General features: G+C 36.6%; 2 protein-coding genes across 5 annotated transcripts in view; one reads left to right on the top strand and one right to left on the bottom strand.

Moving 5' to 3' along the window:
- LOC136247382 (uncharacterized) overlaps nucleotides 1–9,826 on the bottom strand; it is a 50,674-nt gene extending 40,848 nt beyond the window's left edge. For 2 of the 4 annotated variants that reach the window (XM_066039062.1, XM_066039060.1), the window contains exons 1-6: nucleotides 9,694–9,824; nucleotides 5,679–5,903; nucleotides 5,546–5,630; nucleotides 4,944–5,046; nucleotides 1,724–1,776; nucleotides 1,350–1,442 (exon numbers count right to left, since the gene is read on the bottom strand). In XM_066039062.1, the coding sequence (XP_065895134.1) occupies nucleotides 1,350–1,442; nucleotides 1,724–1,743 (113 nt within the window). In that variant the 5' untranslated portion in view covers nucleotides 1,744–1,776; nucleotides 4,944–5,046; nucleotides 5,546–5,630; nucleotides 5,679–5,903; nucleotides 9,694–9,824. Of the gene's footprint in view, nucleotides 1–1,349; nucleotides 1,443–1,723; nucleotides 1,777–4,943; nucleotides 5,047–5,545; nucleotides 5,631–5,678; nucleotides 5,904–9,693 lie in introns of all 4 variants that reach the window. The other 2 variants (XM_066039063.1, XM_066039061.1) reach the window with 2 other exon arrangements.
- On the top strand, nucleotides 1,986–23,333 carry LOC136248117 (probable outer membrane protein pmp20). Its single transcript, XM_066039931.1, has 4 exons — nucleotides 1,986–2,075; nucleotides 16,952–19,778; nucleotides 19,960–22,111; nucleotides 23,142–23,333. The coding sequence occupies exons 1-4, from the start codon at nucleotides 1,986–1,988 to the stop codon at nucleotides 23,218–23,220; spliced, it is 5,148 nt and encodes a 1,715-aa protein (XP_065896003.1). The 3' UTR covers nucleotides 23,221–23,333.

Genomic DNA, 23,333 nt, shown 5'->3' with positions numbered 1-23,333 from the left:
TCAGCTACAAAGAAACCACCATGTAGAGAGTTCAGCTGCAAAGAAATCACCCTGTAGAAAATTCTGCCAGAAACAAATTGCCCTGTAGAAAGATCAGTTAGAAGAAGTTACCTTTTAGAGAGTTCAACTACAAAGAAACCATTCTGTAAAGAGCTCAGCTGCAAACAAATCACCTATACAAAATTCAGCTACAAACACATCACCCTGTAGAGAGATCAGCTAGAAGAAGTTACCTTGTAGATCGTTCAGCTACAAACAATTCACCCTGTAGAGAGAGCAATTAGAAGAAGTCACCTTGTAGAGTGTTCAGTTACAAAGAAACCACCATGGAGATTTCTGTAATCAATATATGTGACCGGATTTGCGAAAAGGGGTCTTCCACACACATCCAATTCTGTAAATGTTGGAGACCATAACTCAGTGTTCAAGTAACATATTAACCTGAACATTTCACCATGTATTCAGCTATAGTGGTGCTCACCACTGCCCAAATATCAAGGCAATAGCTCTTTCCAATCTGAAGTTATCAATTGTCAAAGTTGGCAAATTGGACCCCTTTTCGCAAATCCGGTCACATATGTATTATACAGTATATATAATTTGTACATTTACTGATAAAATATTTAAAGTACATCTACTTCATCTTTTCTTCTTCCTGTAGTAAAGAAAAAAACATAGGTTAAAAAAGTCCCAAAGCTGGCCATAGGCCGGCTTTGGGGTATACAAATACAAAAAGAAATGAAATCTAATCCAAAACAGCCAAGCTGTAAAAAAAGTGTGCGGCCCTCAGAAAGGCTATGGTGAAAAAAGATGTGAAATCCAAGGTGGCGGCCAAGAAATGGCTGTGATGGTAGGTTAGTGGTAAAAATTTTAATAACGACAATTCAGGTGAATTTTTGTGAAGCGGCACAAAAATTCACCTGAATTGTCGTTATTAAAATTTTTACCACTAACCTACCATCACAGCCATTTCTTGGCCGCCACCTTGGATTTCACATCTTTTTTCACCATAGCCTTTCTGAGGGCCGCACACTTTTTTTACAGCTTGGCTGTTTTGGATTAGATTATTATATGACTAGGTCAACAGGGCATGTTGGCCCACATAATTGTATCTGTCTACTTTTCAACATTTCAAGACCCATAACTTTTTATGCCATCATCTATTATGGCTATGCAAGTTTCAGCACTTATTTTACTACTTTCATTAGCTAATATTATACCAGTTACAAAAAGTAAATAATTATATCATTCCGTTATTAAGATTATTTATGATCTGCTTTGTGATGGGGTTTAGCTTGTGCCCTTATGCCCTATTTTTGCAGTGCCAGTCACAGATGTAGATAACCAACCTCTTCAGTACAATCACAAGTATTTGTGGTAGCTTCCATATTTCCATTCTCTTCTCTGAATCACGATGACAGTTACATTTAGGACATAACCTGTTGTTGAGTATTCCTCAATAGACACTCATACATTATGTGACCGGATTTGTGAAAAGGTACACATTTGACATACCAGCAGACAAAAATGATTTAACACTTGACTCCTTATACTGATTAACTTGTGCTTAGTATATTGTATCAAAATGTAGCCAGACAATGTAGCTACGTTCATTGCACATTTCAAGCAATGAATGGCACTATGATGCTTTACATTAAAAAAAAGTGTAAAATTTTGTGTGTGACAAAGGTCCTTTTCGCAAATCCGGTCATAATATGCTGACCATTTATTAGATCCTGTCATAATTTCTGGTTTGACATACAATTCAATACAATCCTAATTGTGATAAAGTAAAGAAAAAATCAATAATAAACAGTTTTAAATAAGGTTTAGTTTAATACAATGGTAAAGCAGTGGCAAATACTCCACCTTGTTTTCTAATAATTTACTCCACGACTTCAGGCTAATATAACATATGCTAGGTTTATCCAATCGCTATGCATTGTTCATGTGCAGTGATTCAATGAGTGCTATTATTTTGTCACATGACGACGCATAGTTGCCATGGTACTTGTACTATTGCAGGAAAACCAGTTGCTTTTGTCGAGCCTACAGCAGAAACAGCTGTAGATGAGGTAAGTAATCTGAGTCTAATGTAAAATAGAGTCTAAAGCAGTTATACGTGCACAATGTGGAGTCTATGAAATTTATAAACCCTTAGGCTCTTAGTAGTGCCCTCACTTCACTCGTGCGCTACAGCACAGGCCTTCAGGTTTATAGACTCCACATTGTGCCCATATAACTATTATACATAATTAGGGGAGTATCCAATGCCTGTATTTCCCCTTCAGCATAATAATTGTGTAACATTGTGTAACATATCTGAATATTTCAGTATAATTTCATTAAACTTAAACCCGTGGCTTCACCATGAAATACTTGCTGATAGGCGTTGATATACCAAAGCGAAGACCTGCAAGCACTGCAAGCACTTCAAGGCCCTTATGGCTCTTGAAGCAAGTTAACACCTTTGGTAATGATGACTATTGTATAACATTATTATGCAGTACATTGTGAAGGGTCACTACAGTGTTGGATACTCTCCGAAATATACATTATATATATATATATATTATGAACTCTTGTTTCAGCTGAAACCCCCTCTGAAAACAAGGCACATGCCTAAATCAGTTTACTGAGAGGGCACAGGTGGGTGAAATGACCCATTTTGTACACCAGCAGCCAACTTCCCAATTCAGGTTTGCTATAATAACCTAGTTAATCATTAATTTTTACATTATTCTAGCAAAACCCCTATCAGAGTGGAAGGAAACCTAGATAATGTAGCATGTATCACAGCATTATCTATTATCTATGAAGGCAGGCTTTTCATATGCAACAAGCACCCCTAAAAATAATTTATCATTGTAATGATTAAATGCTTCATTCGCATTTTCTAAAGGCTGTACTATAATGGAAAGGTTCAGTGAAACAATGCTGGTGAGTGATAATTTTTTGTCATCGAAATAGTAAATACTGAGGTAGCTATAACTAGCTAAACTGAAGCTATTCTGGCTACTGGCAATTACCATGTGGTAACTCTCGCCAGACTTTCTCAATTACCTTCCCTTTGGGTTTTACAGGTATTTAATAATTGAGAAACAACAGAGCTAGCCTTGTAGACTACCAGGAATAGCCTATCACTTTGAGTTGGGAAACAGGTGCAGCTATCCCCTACATAGCTATGCAAACAAAAATGAAGAACTGCTCTATGGCTTTTTTGAGAGAATTTGTTGGAAAAATACAATAATATATAGTCATACTATAAAACAGTACAGAAGATTCCTCTGTGTGTAATATATTGTTAAAAGTGGATTGTTTAACATGTGGTTCCTTAGTAGTGCATAGCAACATAATAAATGAAAATTTACAAAATTATTATGAATTAAGAATCCGAGAATTACAATAAATAATTATGTATTATTACAGTTAGCTAGTTAGCTGCATGGCACCTGGTTTAGAAGTAGCACAACATCAATCTGTTTTTAATATTATTTATTTATCTAGGCACAGGGCATATACAACCACGTACAACCATGTACTGTTCTTTATTGTAGCTATGCTCTAACAAAAGAATTTAACAGTCTAGTGCAATAAAAAAAAATTTTAAAATGAAGTAGGGTTCCAGCAATAAAAAGTAGTGAAGTAAGAGATGACGGGTAAACCCCCTAGGTATTTGGTGTTGTAGCAATGTGGCAAAATCCCTACTTTGGCATTATACGCCAATGCCAAGTAGGGATTTTCCCACATCGCTACAATACCAAGTAGCTAGGGATTATCCCACATAGCTACCATCACGCTACTTTTATCGCTGGAACCCTACAGTACTTCACTTTAAAAAATTTTTTTTATTGCACTAGTATATACATGCATAGCAATAAAATTAGGAACATTATTAGACATTAGACAGATACACAGTTATCAAATTGTTCACATTTCAAGGAGTCACTTTGTATATAGGAGATTAAAGACTTAAGCTTTCAGGAAAAGTCTTTCCAACAATTCTATGGAAGTTTAAAAACATAATCACTAAGATTACTGATTCCCGTATTATACAAGTGAATTCTACAACTGATTGTGGGTTTTGATTATCAAATAATACCAGAGGAGATATGACACACGTTAAGAACGATAGATACATAGATAAACGGGTACACACATGCACACACAAAAGCCTAAAGCAAAGCCTACGGCAACCGTATGAAGCACAGCTATTGTCGCTCAGCGAACCAGCACTGGGATGCCTGTGCACCAGTCAGGCGCTTGAGCCTTGTGCAGGCAAATCCTCTTGGGGCAGGGCTAGTAACCTGCAGGACTGTCCTGGTCTCATGGAGAGAGGTCGTGGAACCTAAAGTTCCCACAACGACCTCAACACTGCTAAGCAAGACAAGGCATTTGCTTTCCCAGTTAATACCAGGTACCCATTGATGTTAGGCTGCTTCCCCAGTTGATACCAGGCCACCAGGTCCCCATTAACAGCTGGGTAGACTGAAGCAATGCAAGTAAAGTTTCTTGCTCAAGAAAACAATAACAATACCAAAGTGGTGTAACCGGGAATTGAACCTGGGACCAGGCAGATGCCCTAACCATTTGGCTATGCAAGCACGTACACGCACACACACACTCACAATTTTAGGAAAACAATTTCAGTAAACCACCTTGAAAAACCACCCTTCAACTCAAAAGAGCCCTCTGGTGGCTCTTTGCAATGAGCTTAGTAAGTAACAAGTGAACAATACACAACAGCATTATATAAAAATAAGCAGACCACAACACAAAGACATTTTGTGTACTGTAACACGAACTGAATACACAATGTTTTGGCATATCGTTGTATAAAGACTACACAATTTCTCCTCTCTAACTGTTTTCCACTATATAACCAGGTTACAAGTAATGATGAACAAAACAAGTCATACTTAGATACACACACTTATTCTCACCTCAGATTCTCTAAAACTGCAGACTCAGCTTGTATTTGCCTGAAGCAACCAGGATGCTGCAAAGCAAATTCTTGGCCTCCTTGAACCATTGGTAGAGTGTCCCCTAGTAACAAAATTAAAACAAGTTATTACCGTATAGCCTAAATATTTCACGTCAAGTAACAAATTTTTTGAGGTTGAGCAATTGTTGCTAAAAACAAATTTTTCACAGATTTGCAAACACTCACAAAACATATTAGACTATATGGAGGTCTAAATACTTTGAGGGTAAAATTTTCACTGATAACACCCAAAACCACAAAATCAGCAAAATTCCCCCCTTGAAATATTTAGGCTATACGGAAGTATTCTTGTGAAATACTGTATGGGTTCTAATTTATTTTGCGTGGCACAAACAACAATATATGGTGTAGTGTCGCTCTGTAAGCATATTTGAACATCAGTTCAATGCATACGGTATGCATGTATGAGTGACAAGCTTTAACACTGCTTCACACTACTCAGCCATATTGGAAAGCAAATGCTCTAACTAACAATACACATGAGATACATACGATAACACTGTTCGAAAGACGGTAGCAAAGTTACCAGGGAAAAATCACCTTTGGTTTGGAAAATGACACCTCTACACCTGCAGCACGGGTCAGCAACCTTAACAGACAAAGAACATTAGATCACCTATCCATTCTGCGAAGGATATGAGTAATTCATTACAACTTTAGACGATAAACTAACCATCGGGTATAGCTTGTAGATTTCTCAAACAGCAATGTACAGCCTCAATTGTACGGTGACTCCTTGACAATTGTCAAGAGAATGGAGATTTATACGAAAATATGTCAATATCCTTTGTTGATGTTTGGACCACTTCTTCAACGCATACTTCTTCCATTAATAATTCTTCTTACTTCTTAGTTTTTAGAGGAAAGACGGAGTCATCTGTGCCCTCTTCCACTCATACTGAAATCAAAGAAAACCACTGTATGTAACAACTACACAACCAATGCAGTTCCATCCAGAATCCAACTTTCTCATAGTTAAACTGATATCAAAATAAAGCCACAAGTGGAAAGCCACCATAAACAGCTAGTTCCTAGGTTCATGGCAGTGACATGCTTAGGTGACTGGTGCCTTCCACTGGTTGCCTTTTGTGTGCCCACAAGCATCTTAAACACAATCAGTTCAACTCAATTTTGATCTCAATAGGGCCCAATAACTGCAGTTAACTTCTCTCACATATAACACACAATATCAGAAAAAAAAACATATTCTATTCCTTTAATTGACATCATTTCATCCAGGCTAAAAGAAAGAGTAACACGTGCTCTAAAGATGACTAATTCACACATTCCTTTCAATACTAACTGCTCACGTGGAAATCTATCAGAGAATACGTCATCCGCGTGATCGTTTCCCAAGACAAATTTTTGTCAAAATCAAAAATCAATTTGCAGATTATAGGACAGTCTTGTGCCCAGACTGCTTTTGGTGTGCATATGTGTGTCTGTGTCTCTGTGTGTCTGTATGTGTGGGGCAGCACAGCCAAGTGGTTAGGGGGGCATCTGCCTGGTAAAGGTTCCAGGTTTGATTCCCAGCTGGGCCACTTTGGTGTTGTTGTTGTAGTTGTTGTTGTTATTTCCTTGAGCAAGAAACTTTACTCATGCTGCTCCAGTATACCCAGCTGTTAAAATGGGGACCTGGTGGCCTGGTGCTAACTGGGAAAACAACCAACCCAGCTGTAACATTAATGGGTACCTGGTCTAAACTGGGAAAGCAAATGCTCAACTGTCCATGTCTCATATAGCAGTTGAAGGTCCAAGTGGGACTTCAGGTGCTCACACCTTCAACTGTGAGACCTGGTACAGCCTCCTACAGGTTATTAGTCCTGCCCTAGGAGGGCATGCCTGCGCTGACTCATAGCACCTGAGTAGCGCACAGGTGCCCCAGTGCTGGCCACTGGGCAGCGTTACCGCGTAGTGGCAGCTGAAGGCTTTGCTTTTGTGTGTCTGTGTGTGGAGGGTCTGGTAGATTTTCAATAGTGTAGCGGGATCTACAATTTTTGGGGATTGTCGATTAGTGTTGATTAATAGCAAAAACCTGTAAACGAAGTGACAATGGGAAAACAGCACTCATATCCTTGAATTACAGACTGCTATCTCACCTCCTCTTTTTCTTTGTGGTGTCATTGTTTGGTGAAATAGAGTCTGGTGAACTACATTGCATTCACTACCATAGTTTCTTCTTGTTTTTGCAGGAAAATACAGCCCTGTTCAAAGTTTTGATGTAATGTTTGTTATTAACTGGTGTTGTCTAGGTCAGCCAATAACTGGTGAAGAAACCTTTAAACCGGTTATTGCCCACCCACTTGGTAAACCATAAATTACCCCTGCTGATAAGTGTTAACATCATAACATAACCTCAAAGAATGTGATTGTAATAACTGGTACTGCTAGACAAGATGTTAATGGTCACTTTGGTACCACCCTAAACCTTCCAGCAGGCTTGTTGACTCGCATTATGTCTGCCAATATACAAACAAACCAATTAACCAGTTATTGCCAATTATTGGTAGGCAATTAACCAGTGACAAAAATTTTGTAGGTGTACAGCACTGAAAGTTTATGTTCTGTCATGTCAACATACAGTTTGCGAATTGTTCGGAGGAAATCCACAACTTTGTCAATAGTAATTCACCAGACCCTATCTTGCCAACCAATAAAAGAGGAGGTGGTCTATAGTAGGGCTGAAACGGATAGTAGTTTTTACTATCCGGATATCCTGAACAAAATCTTTCCAGATATCCTACGGATAGTGACATCATCACTTGCTATAAAAGCATTGTATATTTTGTTGTGAACATGTTTGTTTTACTAGTACTTTAGAATAAAACATAACACTTAAATGAAGATTAAGTAAGTTTGTAATAATGTTTAACTGGATCAAGGAAACATTAACATAAAATTGCTTCAAATTATTAGAAATTATCCTGATGGCATCTAATCACTATCCGGATAGTAAATTATTACCCGGATATCCGGATAATACGGATATCTGTTTCAGCCCTAGTCTATAGGGGAATTTGTAAATTGAGCATATTTACGGATTTTTCATGCGTCACGAAAATTTACGAAACTGGACCATGACTGGACGTATAAAACTTGGCAGTCAATAGACAAAATGTGAAAAAGCAGCTCTGTCAGGTACTCTTACATATTAAAGAAGGTTTAGGATTGGTTGCTAATGTTTTAAAAGCTTTCTAGTGACATATTTAGCGAGAAAATTCGATGAGAGGGTGGTTTTGCTCGTATTCACGCCTGATACGGACATTGGCATAACAGCTTCACTGTTAATGCTTCAGAGCTCAAACTCCCGACAACATTGGTGTGAACTGGTTAACAACAAGACGTGTTCAATTACAAAATCGGGCTGCTTGTTCAGCAGAAACCTCGACTTCAATTTCGCCATTGGAAATGTATGGTGATATTGAAGTCGAGATTTCTACTGAACACGTAGCGCGATTTTGTAACTGAACACGTCTTGTTGTTAAGCAGCTCACAGCAATGTTGCGTCGGGGGTAGGGCTGCACCGATTCCACTTTTTACCGATACTTCAAATACCAAGTACTCAGCTGGGAAGTATCTGCAAGTACATGTACCGATACCAAGTACCTTAAAGTAGCTACTTCATAGTGCACAAATTTATTATATAGTGCATTTCATGGTATTCTTGTACATGTTTTCAGTATGTTTCATATTTATAATGAAGTAGCCAATCAAGATTTGCAAAGAAGGAAGTCACTGAAATGCAAACCAGTGGATATTCCAGTATTCTTCTGGAGAAGTGTAGATAATATCATAATGGTGCTTACAAAAACACAAAATATTCTAATACCGAAACAGTCACTTCTACCTGATTGCTCTATTAGAGTTATTGACTGTTCTATTAGAGTATATCGATCTTTTTCTCAGTAAAGCGTACTCACACGTAGGTTTCAGCATAGATCAGTAATTTTTCTGGTAGTTATTAGTGCTACACTTGATGCTTTTAGAATTCCACTGTGGTAGTAAAACAAGCAAGTACATGTACAAACGAAAGTTATTTTATTCCCGTACGTGATAGGAATCGGTATCTGCAACAATATAACGGCCGATTCCGATACTTCATGAAAACAGCAGTATCGACCTGATACCGATACTAGAATCGGTGCAGCCCTAGTCAGGGGTTTGAGCTTCGAAGCTTTAATAGTAAGACTGCTATGCCAATGTCCGTATCAGGCATGGGTACGAGCAAAACCACCCTCTTAACGAAGTTTCTCTCTAAATATCTTGCTATAAAGCTTTGAGAAACATTAGCAACCAATTCTAAACCTTCGTTAATACACAAGAGTACCGCATAGGGTTGCTTTTTTACGTTTTGTCCAGTTGCATCATAAATTTATACGGCCAGTTTTATTTATGTTCCGTATACTTCGAGTATGCGCAAATCACAAATTCCCCTATGGGATCAGATACAGAGTTTAAGCCTTGTCAAGCAAACGCGCGCCTTATATCCATTTAACAACAGTTCCCCCCCAAAACAAAACAAAGAAAAAAGCGGTTTGGGCGCGAGACCGCGTACACTGCCCATTGGAGTGACACCTTTTCGTGTGGGCTTAGTGGAGAATAAAGCGTTTCCTTGTACAAAAAAAAAAGGACGGGAGGAGACCGGCAATCAAACACGCGAAAACAAATGACACCATTTTTATGAATACCTGTTGGAAAGGTCATGCACAATTGTACTTTCTGGGTCCATCAATATATCTGTCTGAAACAACTTCGAGTATTCTTTCCACCACCTTGATCAATCTTTTCCTTTCACGTCTAAGAGCGCCTCTTATCTTGCGGTCTAATAATTAACATCTGGCGCTAACAAACAAGAAGAGCCCTTTACGTGGCAGCTCGCGTACGGTAGTAGACACGCAATCAGAGCCAGTCAGATAGACAAACAAATGCCCTGCTATGGAAGAACGGTTTTCGCCGACAGTACCGTGAGATTAAACAATCATCCTTATTCTTTATTATCTGTGCTTGTGATACTCTTTGTAAGAGGTTTTGCACAGTAAACAATTATATTATGATTGTGACTGGATCTGTGAAAAGGGGTCTTATAGCCTTTCCAATTGCATGTACCTGACTGGAGTATGAATGAAGTACGTACCAGCTTGAAATTTGGTCATACTGTATGCCTAACATACTGCCATTAATTGGTGTACTTTCAATGTGAGCCATGAGGTGTTGTGATCAGGAAATTTTGTAATAGCCCCTTCCACAAATTTGGTCACATAGACATAATCATTCACCACATTTTACAAGTTACACTTCAGGCAAAAATTATACTAGCTAGCTATCACCAGTGTTAAACTACTCCTTAAGAAATGTCTTTTTTGAGTAGTGTGGCGAGCGTGAATGGCAGTTTCTGGCCTTGTGAAGAACCTGGCTTGACATGAATCAGTGGTGTACTGGTGGATGTGTCCTGATATAGGTTGGCCAAGCATGATTTTCTGTTTTGATTATGCTGCACAACTATCAGCCACTCAGAAGCAATCTCGTATCTGGATTTCAGTTGTGGTCTCCCTCCATTTTAAAGTTGATCTCTTCCCCACTCCCCACCCATTTGTGAGCTCTCGTCACGATACTACTTGGCTTTTTTAACTGCTCAGATGTTATTTAGCAGGAAATTCTACAAGTACTGGACATGATTTGAAAGGTGATAAATTGATTCAGAAACCGCTTCCTGATCAATTCTTACAGGAAGTGTCTGAATGCTGTTGTGATTAAGTTACTGGTTGACTCTCTTGTGATGTCTCACTTGGATTATGCTCTTCCCGTATGGGGACCCCCTCTTACTTGAGCCCAAGTCAACCGGTTACAACATCTTCAAAATTGGGGCATTCGTACTTATACTCATGATCACTGTGGAAGTGTGATCATATTTCTCAGTATCATCAGTCTTTATCATGGTTACCAGTTGCTGATCATGTTCATTATCATAGTCTCTGTGCCCTGCATTGCTATTATTAAACAGAACATACTATCCCCCTTGACACTCCAACGGGGCACAACATAGCCGGAATATGTGGTATTGCTCATCTTTTCCCAACATATCAAGGTGTAAACTATCTAGCTACTACCCAGCACTATTTTCAATTCAAGGCTGCTGAATGGTAGAATCACTTGATTCACTTACCTGAAGAACTTATATTTAATTATCTTTGAGGAATACCACGATTTTGCTAAAGCTGTACACAGCCATCTCTGCCAGAGTTCTCTTCACTAAACTGATTTGCATAGTAATACTGTGGATGTTTTGTACTAGTTTTCCAGATGTATATGTGGTTGTCTGTTCTTTGTATACTGTTTTTGTACCTATTGTATTTTTCCTACACTCTGTGCTATGCCCAACAGAGGAGTCTAATCGAAAATCTAATCACACCCAATTGATTCATCTCCTTACTCTATTATGTAAATTTCATTATGCGTGCAATTTATAACGGTAGTGAATTCTTTAAAACCATTTCTGATCTTGAAACTTCCAATGTGTGATATGGATCATTTTCAAAGTCCAGTCAGAGTTATGTATATCAACTATTATCAAGTGCATATCTATGCATTTGGACATGGCATTGGTATATTTGTCATACCAAGGCATAAACAAAGCCACAATACTATAATAATTATATCAAGGCCCCAGCAATTCCGAACTCTGATACTGAAATATTGAAAAAAATATTGAGTATATCATAGTGTAAAATACAAGGAATTGTAGCTATTGTGGCATCAAATAAACTGTGTGTTTACAGAATGGGTATATTGCTGAGTACAATGTTATTTGCTTTGCCACTAACTAAATACCATTCCTATTCAATATTTGTTGTACAGTATCCATTCAAGGCCAGGCAATTCCTATTTTTAACTGAATAAAGATTTTGGGAATACCGCAGAACCCTATTGTTGAGTGCACCCTACCCTTCCACAGGATTGGAGCTGTGTCCTTGTACGTAGTAGTTCATTGCAACATTAAAATGTAGCTACACATTAAAGTTGGACCAAATTCATATAGTGAGTGGCCATGCATGGTTGTATGTTATGCACATGACACATCATACAGTTAGCGATATCGTTTCTGGAAGAATTTTGACATTAATGGAAATAAGTTTCATTTAGCAAAACCTTGTATAACACTCCATGAGAATCTCATAAACACTTATACGTAGTTTTTAAAAATCGCCAAAAAATTTTCCATACCCTTTCATTGAAAAAGCTCCAAAAGTGGCGCAATTGAACAAATGTTTATAATCAGTTTTGCAAAAACATTTTGTACTTCTATTATTAATACATATACCTGAGCACAGTACGAAGGCCACTAAATAGTTGCATGATTTAAAATCTTACAGATGGCAAAACAGCATACACATAGTGGAGTTCAGTGGCGGAGGAAATAGTTGGGCTGACCATAGTATAGAATCTCTGGAAGCAGGGGATCTGGGGGTACAGTCCCTAGAAGCTGTACCTGACCATTTTAGTTTTCATGGTCCTTTTCAGTCAATAAAAAGCTCAAAAGGCAAAGTTTTAGAATAAAAGACTGTTTACTACAGAGTTAATAAACAAACAGTATTTATAAGCAGTACAAAACAGTCTTTAGATGCCTGGAAACAACTCAGTCTGGTATATACACTGGTAAAATGCCAACTTTCAAAGTTACAGGTAGTGCTGAGCAGTATGACAATATTTTAGTTATACCGTGGTATCTGTTTTTGATATGTCTGATTTATTGACTACCGTCATACCGTGGATCCTAAAACATAAGTAATTAATTGTTAAAATGCCATGCCCATGTGAAGAAGTGTACATATAAGTGGATAAGTAATGCCATAAATATATTGCAATCAGCTTTCAAACACAATTCTTCCTTTAGAAAAAAATTATTTCTGTGTCTATATCTAGAAGTATAGATATCAAACTAAGATGTGCCAATATACAGCAATATCAGGCTGACAATACTGTACCATCTTAGAAATATCAATACCACTCAGCACTAGTCACAGGTCAGTGGTTCGATTTCTGCTGTAGGCAAATATTTTTTCATTTTTTATGAATGAAGCATTTTGACTGTTCCTTTGGGGAATTTGAGCATTCTATTAGAGTATATTAGTCTTTTTCATGGTTGTTAGCCCCATTTCAAGAAGAAGAATTTTGGCAAGATATCATTGTGAGGGGTGTAAACCCCCTAGCTCCTCCTTTTCCACCATCTACGATTGTGTGCAAACACTCTGTACCAGTACCCCCACCCAAAAATATAGTAAAATAAGGAGTTGTACTGTTGATTTATAGCAGTTTATATAATTATATTTATTCTTAATGTGCAAACAGATAAGCTACTTGTGTTGCAAATTTTACTATAGTATGTTAACGTTGAGCTGAATCCTGAAAACAGCTAAAAATTAAATGTGGATTTTTTCTCAACAGAATTAACATTTCAGCCAACCAGATGATTATTGGTAACAGCAAAGGTGTCAATAACAGACACGTACAGTTTGGCTTCATTACAAGTTCGGGAAAGGGCTGTAATGGACACTGTACTTATATGGCTTCCACATAGGAAATGTATTGTGAAAATTTTGATTGGCCGTAAATATTATTTCAAACATTTGAACAAAAAGATTTTGAAATATTTTTAGCGGGTCAAACAGTACTACAAATGAGCCAAATTTCAAGATTGTGAGTAATTGCATCCATGAGTTATTAAATGTGTTTGAGGATCAGTTCAACGTGAACATACTATAACACATGGCAAAAATGTTCACCTTGGTGTATTAGTTGCTAGCATTTGCTGAGATGTTTCATGCAAAAAATAACATACATAAAATATATTGCAAATTAATCTTATTATTGGCATAAAAACATACTTATAGCAGCAAACTAACAGCACTATCGTATTTCTCATCCCAGAAGCCCTAGACACAAGCCAGTTGTTTGATCAATCACTCGTACGACACTGAATCAATTTGTGCCAAATCATTCACAGAGAAAAATTAATATAAAGTTTATGGAATTCCAGAATTGTTAATACAGCAACAGTAAAAGTATTTCATATTTGAATATTCATTATACAGCAAATGGTAATGCCATTTTATATAATGAATGAAAAATATTAAATGTATAATGAACCCAAATTTGTATAATGAAACACACAATTACTGTACTGTGAACATAATACTCTCGTGGAGCCAGTGACCTGCATTGTCATTTTAAGTTTTAGGTCAAAACACATGAATTGGCTATTCCCATATGCAACCACCACATGGCATTTATGTTTCTATACGGTGCAACCAGACCTACCAAAGTATAGCAATGTGACAGAATAAAAAAATGAGAAAAATATTTGATCCTGATCACATGTTATAACATTATATGCAAGGTGTAGTTGTATAAGATTTAGTGGCGCTATCAGCCTGGTACAATGTATTGATCAATGAAAACATGTGATTACAATAATACCAACTTCACCTTAAATGGATATGTATTCCTATGTATGACACGGAATACTTACCACAAATGGAAATGATGTTCACAATGACGTTCACATATCACTTTTCACTGTAAGGTTGCTATATTCACACACAAAAGCCAACACACTAGGATATCAAATTATTTATAAATTATAGCTAGGTTATATAGAAGCCATGAGGACACAATTGGCTTCTAACAACTACATGAAATGAAACCAGTTCACAATGCAATTGTTAGTACACAATAAACCACTGTATCATACACTGTAATCACATGCATACAAGGTTACAAAGTTATGAGTAATACATAACAATAAAATAATGGCAAATAATATTGTGACCAGGCCTGCAAAAATAGGGCACATGGGCACATAAAAAATTACCTGCTTTTCAAATTTTGTTTAATAACTTTCATGCTATATATGCCATACAATTTTCAGTACATATTATTGCACCTTTATATTAAAAGTTGCAGAATCCAGATATTTTATCCTGGCACTGAGATATGATCAATTTTTAGTTTGTGTCCCTTTGTGTGCTCTGTCTTCAAAGGCCCAGCCACAAATTTAGCCACATGGCTAGTTAAAACAATGCAAATTTCATCATTGCGGGAAATTGAATTTAAGATTAAGAACAGGTAAAAATGTTCCATGCATATCAAACACAGGAACCATGTGTAGTCATGCCATGGCACACTGTAACATGTACATATTAATTTTCTGCATAATTCAGAGAGCAATAAGTACAGTACATATGTAAATATTTTTACAAAACCATGTTGTATAAAAGTACATTTTTAGTTTTAGCCTGGATCATAAAACTATTAAACAAAATGCCAAATGATTTTAGCACAAATTTCTCAGAACTGTATAGTGTCAAACATTGTAACACTTCTCTTTGCACATCCCTTCCCCAATTGTTGTAAAACAATGTTTCCATAGCAACTGGATAGCTATATAACTTACAAGTGTGCATCCACATGCAATAATTGATACAAGTAACAACATGTGTATAAACAAACTTTTAAGAGGTAAACGCTAGTCTATGTAGTTACAGTGTATGAGTATAAGCAGGATATCTTTGTTGTTGTTTGTAGGATAACTTTTACCTCTATATCACTGTAGAAATGATTTGTCACTTCAACACTTCTGCTTTATAACACAAACCATTGTTACAATACATAATTATTTGCATACAAAACTTCAACCATGAAGATCATGAAGATCATAATATTAAGATAATGATCCACATTAGCTGTGAAGTCTATTTGTATATATACTCATACCATTCATAATGCATAGATGCAATAATGGGTTCACCTGTGAACATCACCCCACTTTCACATGGCTACTTTTGTTGAAATAATTGTCACAATATATGACCAGATTTTACAAAGCCGATCCAAATTACACATCTGGCTAAATCAAATTAACACCACCAGTGGATAGCTACACTATCGTACTAGTAGTTTTGACACTCAGTACCACTCAAACTACTCGAGGCTGGTTTCAACAGACGCCTTTTCTGGGTGGTGTGTAGAGCTTGAGTGGCGGTTTTAGGCCTTGTGAAGGACCTGGTTTGGCAAGAACCAGTGGTTTACTAGTGGACAGTCTGATAATGTTGGCCAGACGTTTTTCTGTGGATTTTGCTACATACCAGCCACTGGGGAGCCAGCACAGCCCTGAAATCTCGTCTCGGGGCTCCAATTGTGGTCTACCTCCATTTTGGGGTCTGGCCCTTGTCCGCCCCACCCCCACCACACCCCCCACCACACACCCCCTTTGTTAGCACTCGTCTAACTGCTCAGATTTGTGGTGGGAAACTCTACAAGCAGCTACAAGTACTGAAAGTGGCCTGAAAGGTAATAAATTGATGCATCTTTTGCCTCGGCATACGCGTGCTTGCTATCCTTGGAGAGTTATGCTGGCTTGAATTCTTTAAATCAAAATTTCTAATGTGCGATTTGGATCATTTTTCTAAAATCCGGTCACATATGATGTTATTCATTGAGTGATAACTACCTTCATGTGCATTCACAAAAAACTGCAACTCTACTGCTTTGTAAAGTTTACCCCACTTATGACTCTGAGGGTTTAACCCTGGCAGTTAAGGAGGTCATGTGAACATATTAACCCAGGTTAAATGTGGTTTAAGAGTGACCATTTGAAAATAGTAAGGACATGTGCATTAAGCTTATAATAATAATTGTCTAGAAACATCGTTTGTAGGGCTGTTAACTGTTTCCGTATTGAAACCTCTTAATCAGGATGAAGACTGATGCATACAAAATTATTATGGTTTCTTCCGTGAACAAAAACAAAACTAAATTGTATGGTTTCCGGCTTTCCTCCATTATAAATACAATGGTGCTGTATAGCCTGATATACTATACCTGTGTTTAATCATGATGATATCAAGGATTACGATCTCATGTATTGTTACATTAACTTTGTTCTTTCAGAATGTTGACAATGTTACTACTAGTGCATCTGGAAGTTCAGGTAGGCAAAATGACCAGGATGAAGTTCCTTGCTGCATAACTGGAAATCACTCATTCTATTCGTTCAATGATGCAATCAAGAGTGTCACTAGTAACACTGTAGTCAATATAACAAGTGATGTTGTGCTGTTTTCAAACATGACATTAAAAGGTCTCCAAAATATCACAATAATTGGACACAGCAGTCCCATTGTGAAGTGTAATAGTACAGGTTCATTAAAGTTAATCTCTTGTAATAAGGTGACTATTGAAGGAATTAACTGGGAGAAGTGTGGCTCTAACAATGGGTCAACTCATCCTGTAATTGAATTTTACAATTCATCCAACATTGCAATACAAAACTGTTCCTTTTATCAATCAACAGGACAAGCTGTTGTACTGTCAAAAGTGTTAGGAAATGTGTCCGTTAACAATTGTCAGTTTACACACAATGTTTATCATGGAGAACATGGTGTTGCTATACACTATAGTAACTCACTGAGAAGTGAAAGTAACTCTAAACTAATTCTAATGATTGACAACTGCAATTTCTCTTTCAATGGAGCTGCTAAAAGTGTGGTCTACATTGGTACCTCAGCAAACGAATACCATGGCTATTTATCTATTAAAAACTCGGTTTTTATGAACAACAAAGGTGTACCTATTTACATTTCACATAATGCTTTACAACTAAGGGGGAAACTATTGTTTGAACGCAACGCAGCGACTGATGGTGGAGGAATTTATGGCAACAATTCAGTAGTTAGTTTTGATGACATGTCTAATGTAAGATTTTATAACAACTCAGCAAGCACCAATGGTGGAGCAATTGTTCTTCATGATTCCAGAATGCACTGTGAAGGAAAATCAATTACAGAGCTAAAAGGCAACAGTGCGGGGAATTTTGGTGGTGCAGTGTTTTCTAGCAGGTCGCACATTTTGTTTGGTGGAAAATCAACTGTACTCTTTCAAGGCAATAATGCAAGTGAATCTGGCGGTGCTGTGTATTGTGATAATGAATGTGAAGTATTATTTGAAATGAATTCATCGGTGATGTTTAAGGATAACTTTGCTGCCAGAGTTGGTGGAGCCATTATCTCTTATGACCATTGTAATGTACAATTTAAAGGAAACACATCAGTGACATTTTTAAATAACAGTGCTAACTATGTAGGAGCTTTTTCATCTATTAGTTCCTCTGAAATATCTTTTGATGAAAATGCAATGGTGACATTTAAAGGTAATCATGCCATAGGATATGGAGGAGCTGTTGACTTATATGACCAATGCAATATTACATTTAATGGGAACACAATCGTTAACTTTGAAGCAAACGAAGCTGGTGATTTTGGAGGGGCTGTGGAAATTGATTTCAAATGCAATATGATAGTCAGTGAAAGCTCAACAGTGACATTTCATGAGAATTTTGCTGGATATGGTGGAGCTGTGTACTCTCAAGCTCACTCAGTTATATTATTTGATAAAAATTCAGCAGTAACTTTTACAGGTAATCATGCCAGGGTAAATGGGGGTGCTGTTTATGTACAAGACCAATGTAGCATTAGGTTTGATGGAAACACAACACTTAAATTTGAAGTAAATAAAGCTGGTGATAATGGAGGAGCTGTGAACATTGATTTCAAATGCGATATGATTCTCAATGGAAGCTCAACAATAACATTTTATAGCAATAGTGCTGCATATGGTGGAGCTGTATACTCTAAAACAAATTCCATTATAATACTTGACAAAAATTCAACAATGATATTTGAAAGTAACGATGCCCGTTTAAATGGAGGTGGTATAAACTCATTTATTAACTCCCTTGTCGTTGCTGATGGAGACTCATTACTGGTATTTAAGCATAACAGTGCAGCATATGGAGGAGCTATGTTCCTTGAAAACCATTCTGGTATATCACTTACCAAAAAATCTACCATTACATTCAAAAATAATGGTGCCAGTAGTGGTGGAGGGGCTATTAATAGTCATACCAATAGTAGTGTTATATTTACTGACAAGTCTATTGGCACATTTTATGGTAACACTGCTGGATATGGTGGAGCTGTATTCTCTCAAACTCATTCAGTGATATTATTTGACAAAAACTCAACAGTAACTTTTACAGGTAATCATGCCAATAAGATTGGAGGAGCTGTTAATGTTCATGATCATTGTAATACCTCATTTGATGGAAATGCAATTGTGTTCTTTAATATGAATACTGCTGAAAATGGTGGAGCTGTATATGCTGAAAGGTATTCCAATATATCATTTAATGCAGAAACCACTGTAACATTTAATAACAATTTTGCAATATTTGGTGGAGCAGTATGCTTACGATATAATGGTGATATAACATTTAACAGTAATTCACTTGTGGCATTTGAAAGGAACAGTGCCACTAATAATGGAGGAGCTATTTACACCCACATGAACAGCAATGTCATAGCTGGTAGAAATGCAACTGTACTATTTTCTCACAATAGAGCAGATAAAGGAGGCGCAGTTTTCTCTACCATCTTTTCTAGTACAATTTGTTGTGGAAATTCAGCAATAATATTTAATAACAATGCTGCTTCTTCTCATGGTGGAGCTGTTTACACCGATAGATACTCTGGAATATCATTTAGCAATAATACATCTGTGACATTTAAAGACAGTTATGCAGAAAAGGGCGGAGCAATATATTGTGAAGACCATGTTTACATATCATTTGATGAAAGTTCCATCATGAGGTTATTAAATAACAGGGCTGTACAAGGAGGTGCAATATATTCCAATATCATGTCTAACGTGGCATTTAAAGGTAGATCTTTGGTGAGACTTGACAACAATGTAGCTACATAATTATGATGGTGGAGCCATATACAGTAGCAGTAACTCTGACATCACATTTGAAGGAAATGTCACAGCAACATTTACAAACAACAGCGCTGAGCACGGTGGAGCAGTTTTTATACATCAGTCCAACATAACATTCTCAACAGATTTAATCACAAGATTCAATTCTAATGTGGCAGCTGAGAGTGGTGGGGCCATATATCTTGTAACAAGCTTCATTGTGACATTTCAAGACACGTCTAATGTTGCATTTTATCGCAATTCTGCTAAGAAGTTAGGTGGAGCCATTTATGGTGAACTAATAGGTAGTAATCAGACTAAAATTATCTCCAATAATACAGCGGATGTTGTCTTTCACATTAATACTGCACTTGTAGGAAATGATGTTTACATGTATATATCGCCATCATGTGATGAAACATGCTTGAACAGTAGTATTGTGGGATTAGACATAACACATAATAATCCCCCTCGTCATATAGTTTTATATGATCCAGCTATCTGCATTAGTATTAATCAAACAAATTGTCAAAGGTATTTCTTGAGTAATGTGATGCTTGGTCAGGACATTGAAACTGGTGCATGCGTGTTAAGTTATTTCGATCAGCATGCTGATGAAACAGAATTTGTGGTAACTGGTAACAATCAAAATTACACTATTGAGGGCTCAATATTTGTGTCAATATCCTGTAAGAAATTTGAAGGAATTGGTATCATAGGAAATAAAGTTTCCAATCGAACAAATTTTTCACTTAGCGTTACATCTTTTACCAGTAGTGAGTCAGAAATTTCTATTGAAATAATAATTGAGGTTTCACCTTGTCACCCTGGTTTTGTACATTACAATGGAACACAAAAGTGTGCATGTTACAATTCCAGTGATATTGTATCTTGCGTTGGAAGTGAATCATCTATCAAGAGAGGTTACTGGTTTGGTGTGTTAGATGATAAGCCGACAGTGTCAATTTGTCCAAATGATTATTGTAATTTTACTTGTTGTGAAACTACCAATGGATTCTATCGGCTTTCACCAGTGAGGACAAATCAATGTAGTTCACACAGATCTGGTACTGCTTGCGGTAGCTGTGAGGAAGGCTACACCCTCTCATTTGATTCTGCAAAATGTGTTGGTGTTAATAAATGTACAACCAGATCAGCAGTGCTTTTAGTCACATTATCAATGATATACTGGATAGTCATAGTTATACTGGTGTTTATTATGACATACTACAATGGTGGGATTGGTTATTTGTATGTTATTACATACTATTACAGTGTGGTGGATATCTTACTAAACCAAATGTATCTATCACAAGGATTATTCACAACTCTTAGCATAATTTCTAGCATTGCCAAAATTACTCCTCAGTTTTTAGGGCAGCTTTGTTTGGTAGAGAATATGAGTGGAATTGACCAACAATTCATTCATTATGCACATCCACTAGCTGTCACAATCATTCTGGCAATTATCTGCCAATCTGCAAGAATTTCCTACAGGATTTCAACATTTGTGAGTAGGGGAATTATCCATGTTATATGCTATCTTCTATTATTATCATACACTTCTGTGGCCACAACTTCATTACTGCTATTAAGATCACTGACATTCCAAAATGTGGATAAGGTTTACACTTACCTGTCACCTGACATACAGTATTTTCATGATCGTCATCTACCATATGCTATCATAGCAATATTATGTACACTAGTGATTGTGATTGGTCTACCACTGCTACTCCTACTTGAGCCTTTTCTTAACCACAAAATTAACTTTACTAGGATAAAGCCATTGCTGGATCAATTTCAAGGATGTTACAAAGACAAGTATCGTTCATGTGCAGCTTATTACATGATATGTCGACTGGTAATAATTTTAATAGTAATTGTTTGCCCATCAAACAATAACACCACACAGGCTTTAATAGTAGCAGCGAGCACAATTTTAGCATCTATACAATTGCTGCTGAGGCCATATTTCAGTGATATTCTTAACACATTTGATGGCATGATTCTACACCTAACAATACTGATTTCACTGGTACCATTTGCTGACCAGTATAATTCAGAGTTATTGATTACCATTAGTTTTACTTTAGTAATACTGCCATTAATATTGTTTTCTGTGATGGAACTGGTAGTCAACAAATATCGCATCAAGAGAATTGTTTCGTGTTTTAGGGGAATTGCTCCATGTTTTACTCATAAACCTGCTATTTCCTGTAACAACATTGACATTCCAATGAGTGACATTACTATAATAGATGATAGTGCGAGGAGGAATGCTACTATATGTGTAATGTAAGTTGGTAATGCTTACAGGCATTATTGATAGATTCTCTTTTTAAAAATAATTATGTATACACATTGAGCTGAGTCCTGAGAAAACAGCTAAAAAAGAAAAAAAACATTTTTCTCAATACTTCAGCTAACCTGATGACAGTAATGGTGCAGTTTGGCTTCATTACAATGTCAAGAAAAGATTGTAACAGGCTACACACTTAGTGGCTTCCCTATAAAAATTTATGGTGAAAACTTTGATTGGTCATAATATATAGTGCCAGACATTTGAATATAAAGATTTTGAAAGTTGTTAGTGGTTCATGATCAAGCAGTCTATTGAAATTAACTTCCAAGAACTTGTGTAATTCCATCCATGAGTTATTAAATGTTTTTGGAGGACTCAGCCCAGTTAACATGTACATTTTTATACACTATATAAGTACATATACACATAGGATTGTGGTTACATACTAACATTGCTATTGTTTTCATCTTCTTATTTATGATGAAGTCTGCTGAAATTGCATAGTCATCGTATAAATAAACTTTATATGCTTGAATTCACTAATTAATTTGCAATCTTCACATTTTCCCCCATAAAATTGTATTAAACATAGTAAGGGTATGTTAATCAAAATCGTTTTAATCAATTCACAAAAGTTTCCAGGTACCACAGTTCGCTTTATTTTCATGCAAAAAAATTTCATAATAAAACTTTATGTAAAAATATTTTCATATGATTTACGTGAATGACTGTTCTATTAGAGTAGTTCAATCTTGTGTAAAATTTTCATGCAAGAAATTTTCGTACAAGCTTTGCAATTTGCATACGAAAACTATTTTTACAACAAAAAAGAGCAAAATTAATTACAGTACATTCTACTTTGATCCGGTAGCTATACATATGAAGTATCCTTATTCAACAGCTACTTTTCACAGCAATAGTTACATGATTACATCTTTAGTTAAGCATTTGGCTTGATCTGCTCTACAACAAAGCAAAAAGTACTGAATACATAATCATATTTTATTCTTTTATGTTCAATAGAAGCCCAAAAGAGGATGATGCTACTTGCTACCGTGAATCGTTCATGGAAGTGATGAATGAGATTGAACACTGTGACTGATGCTGTACTAAGAGATATGAACAATGACAAGTAATTTAATGTTATTGGGTAACAGTAGTGAGCATCATGTGTAACTTAAATACATGGTCGTTAATATAATTATACCATCCCTT

This window comes from Dysidea avara, chromosome 2, assembly GCF_963678975.1.
Source record: "Dysidea avara chromosome 2, odDysAvar1.4, whole genome shotgun sequence".
Lineage (NCBI taxonomy): Eukaryota > Metazoa > Porifera > Demospongiae > Dictyoceratida > Dysideidae > Dysidea > Dysidea avara.
This window is presented reverse-complemented; position numbering and strand designations above follow the sequence as displayed.

Coding starts and splice junctions, on each gene's coding strand:
- LOC136248117 (XM_066039931.1), top strand. CDS start 1,986: ATGACGACGCATAGTTGCCATGGTACTTGTACTATTGCAGGAAAACCA. Junction 19,779..19,959: donor GTCTAACGTGGCATTTAAAG/GTAGATCTTTGG, acceptor CATTCTCAACAG/ATTTAATCACAAGATTCAAT. Junction 22,112..23,141: donor AATGCTACTATATGTGTAAT/GTAAGTTGGTAA, acceptor TATGTTCAATAG/AAGCCCAAAAGAGGATGATG.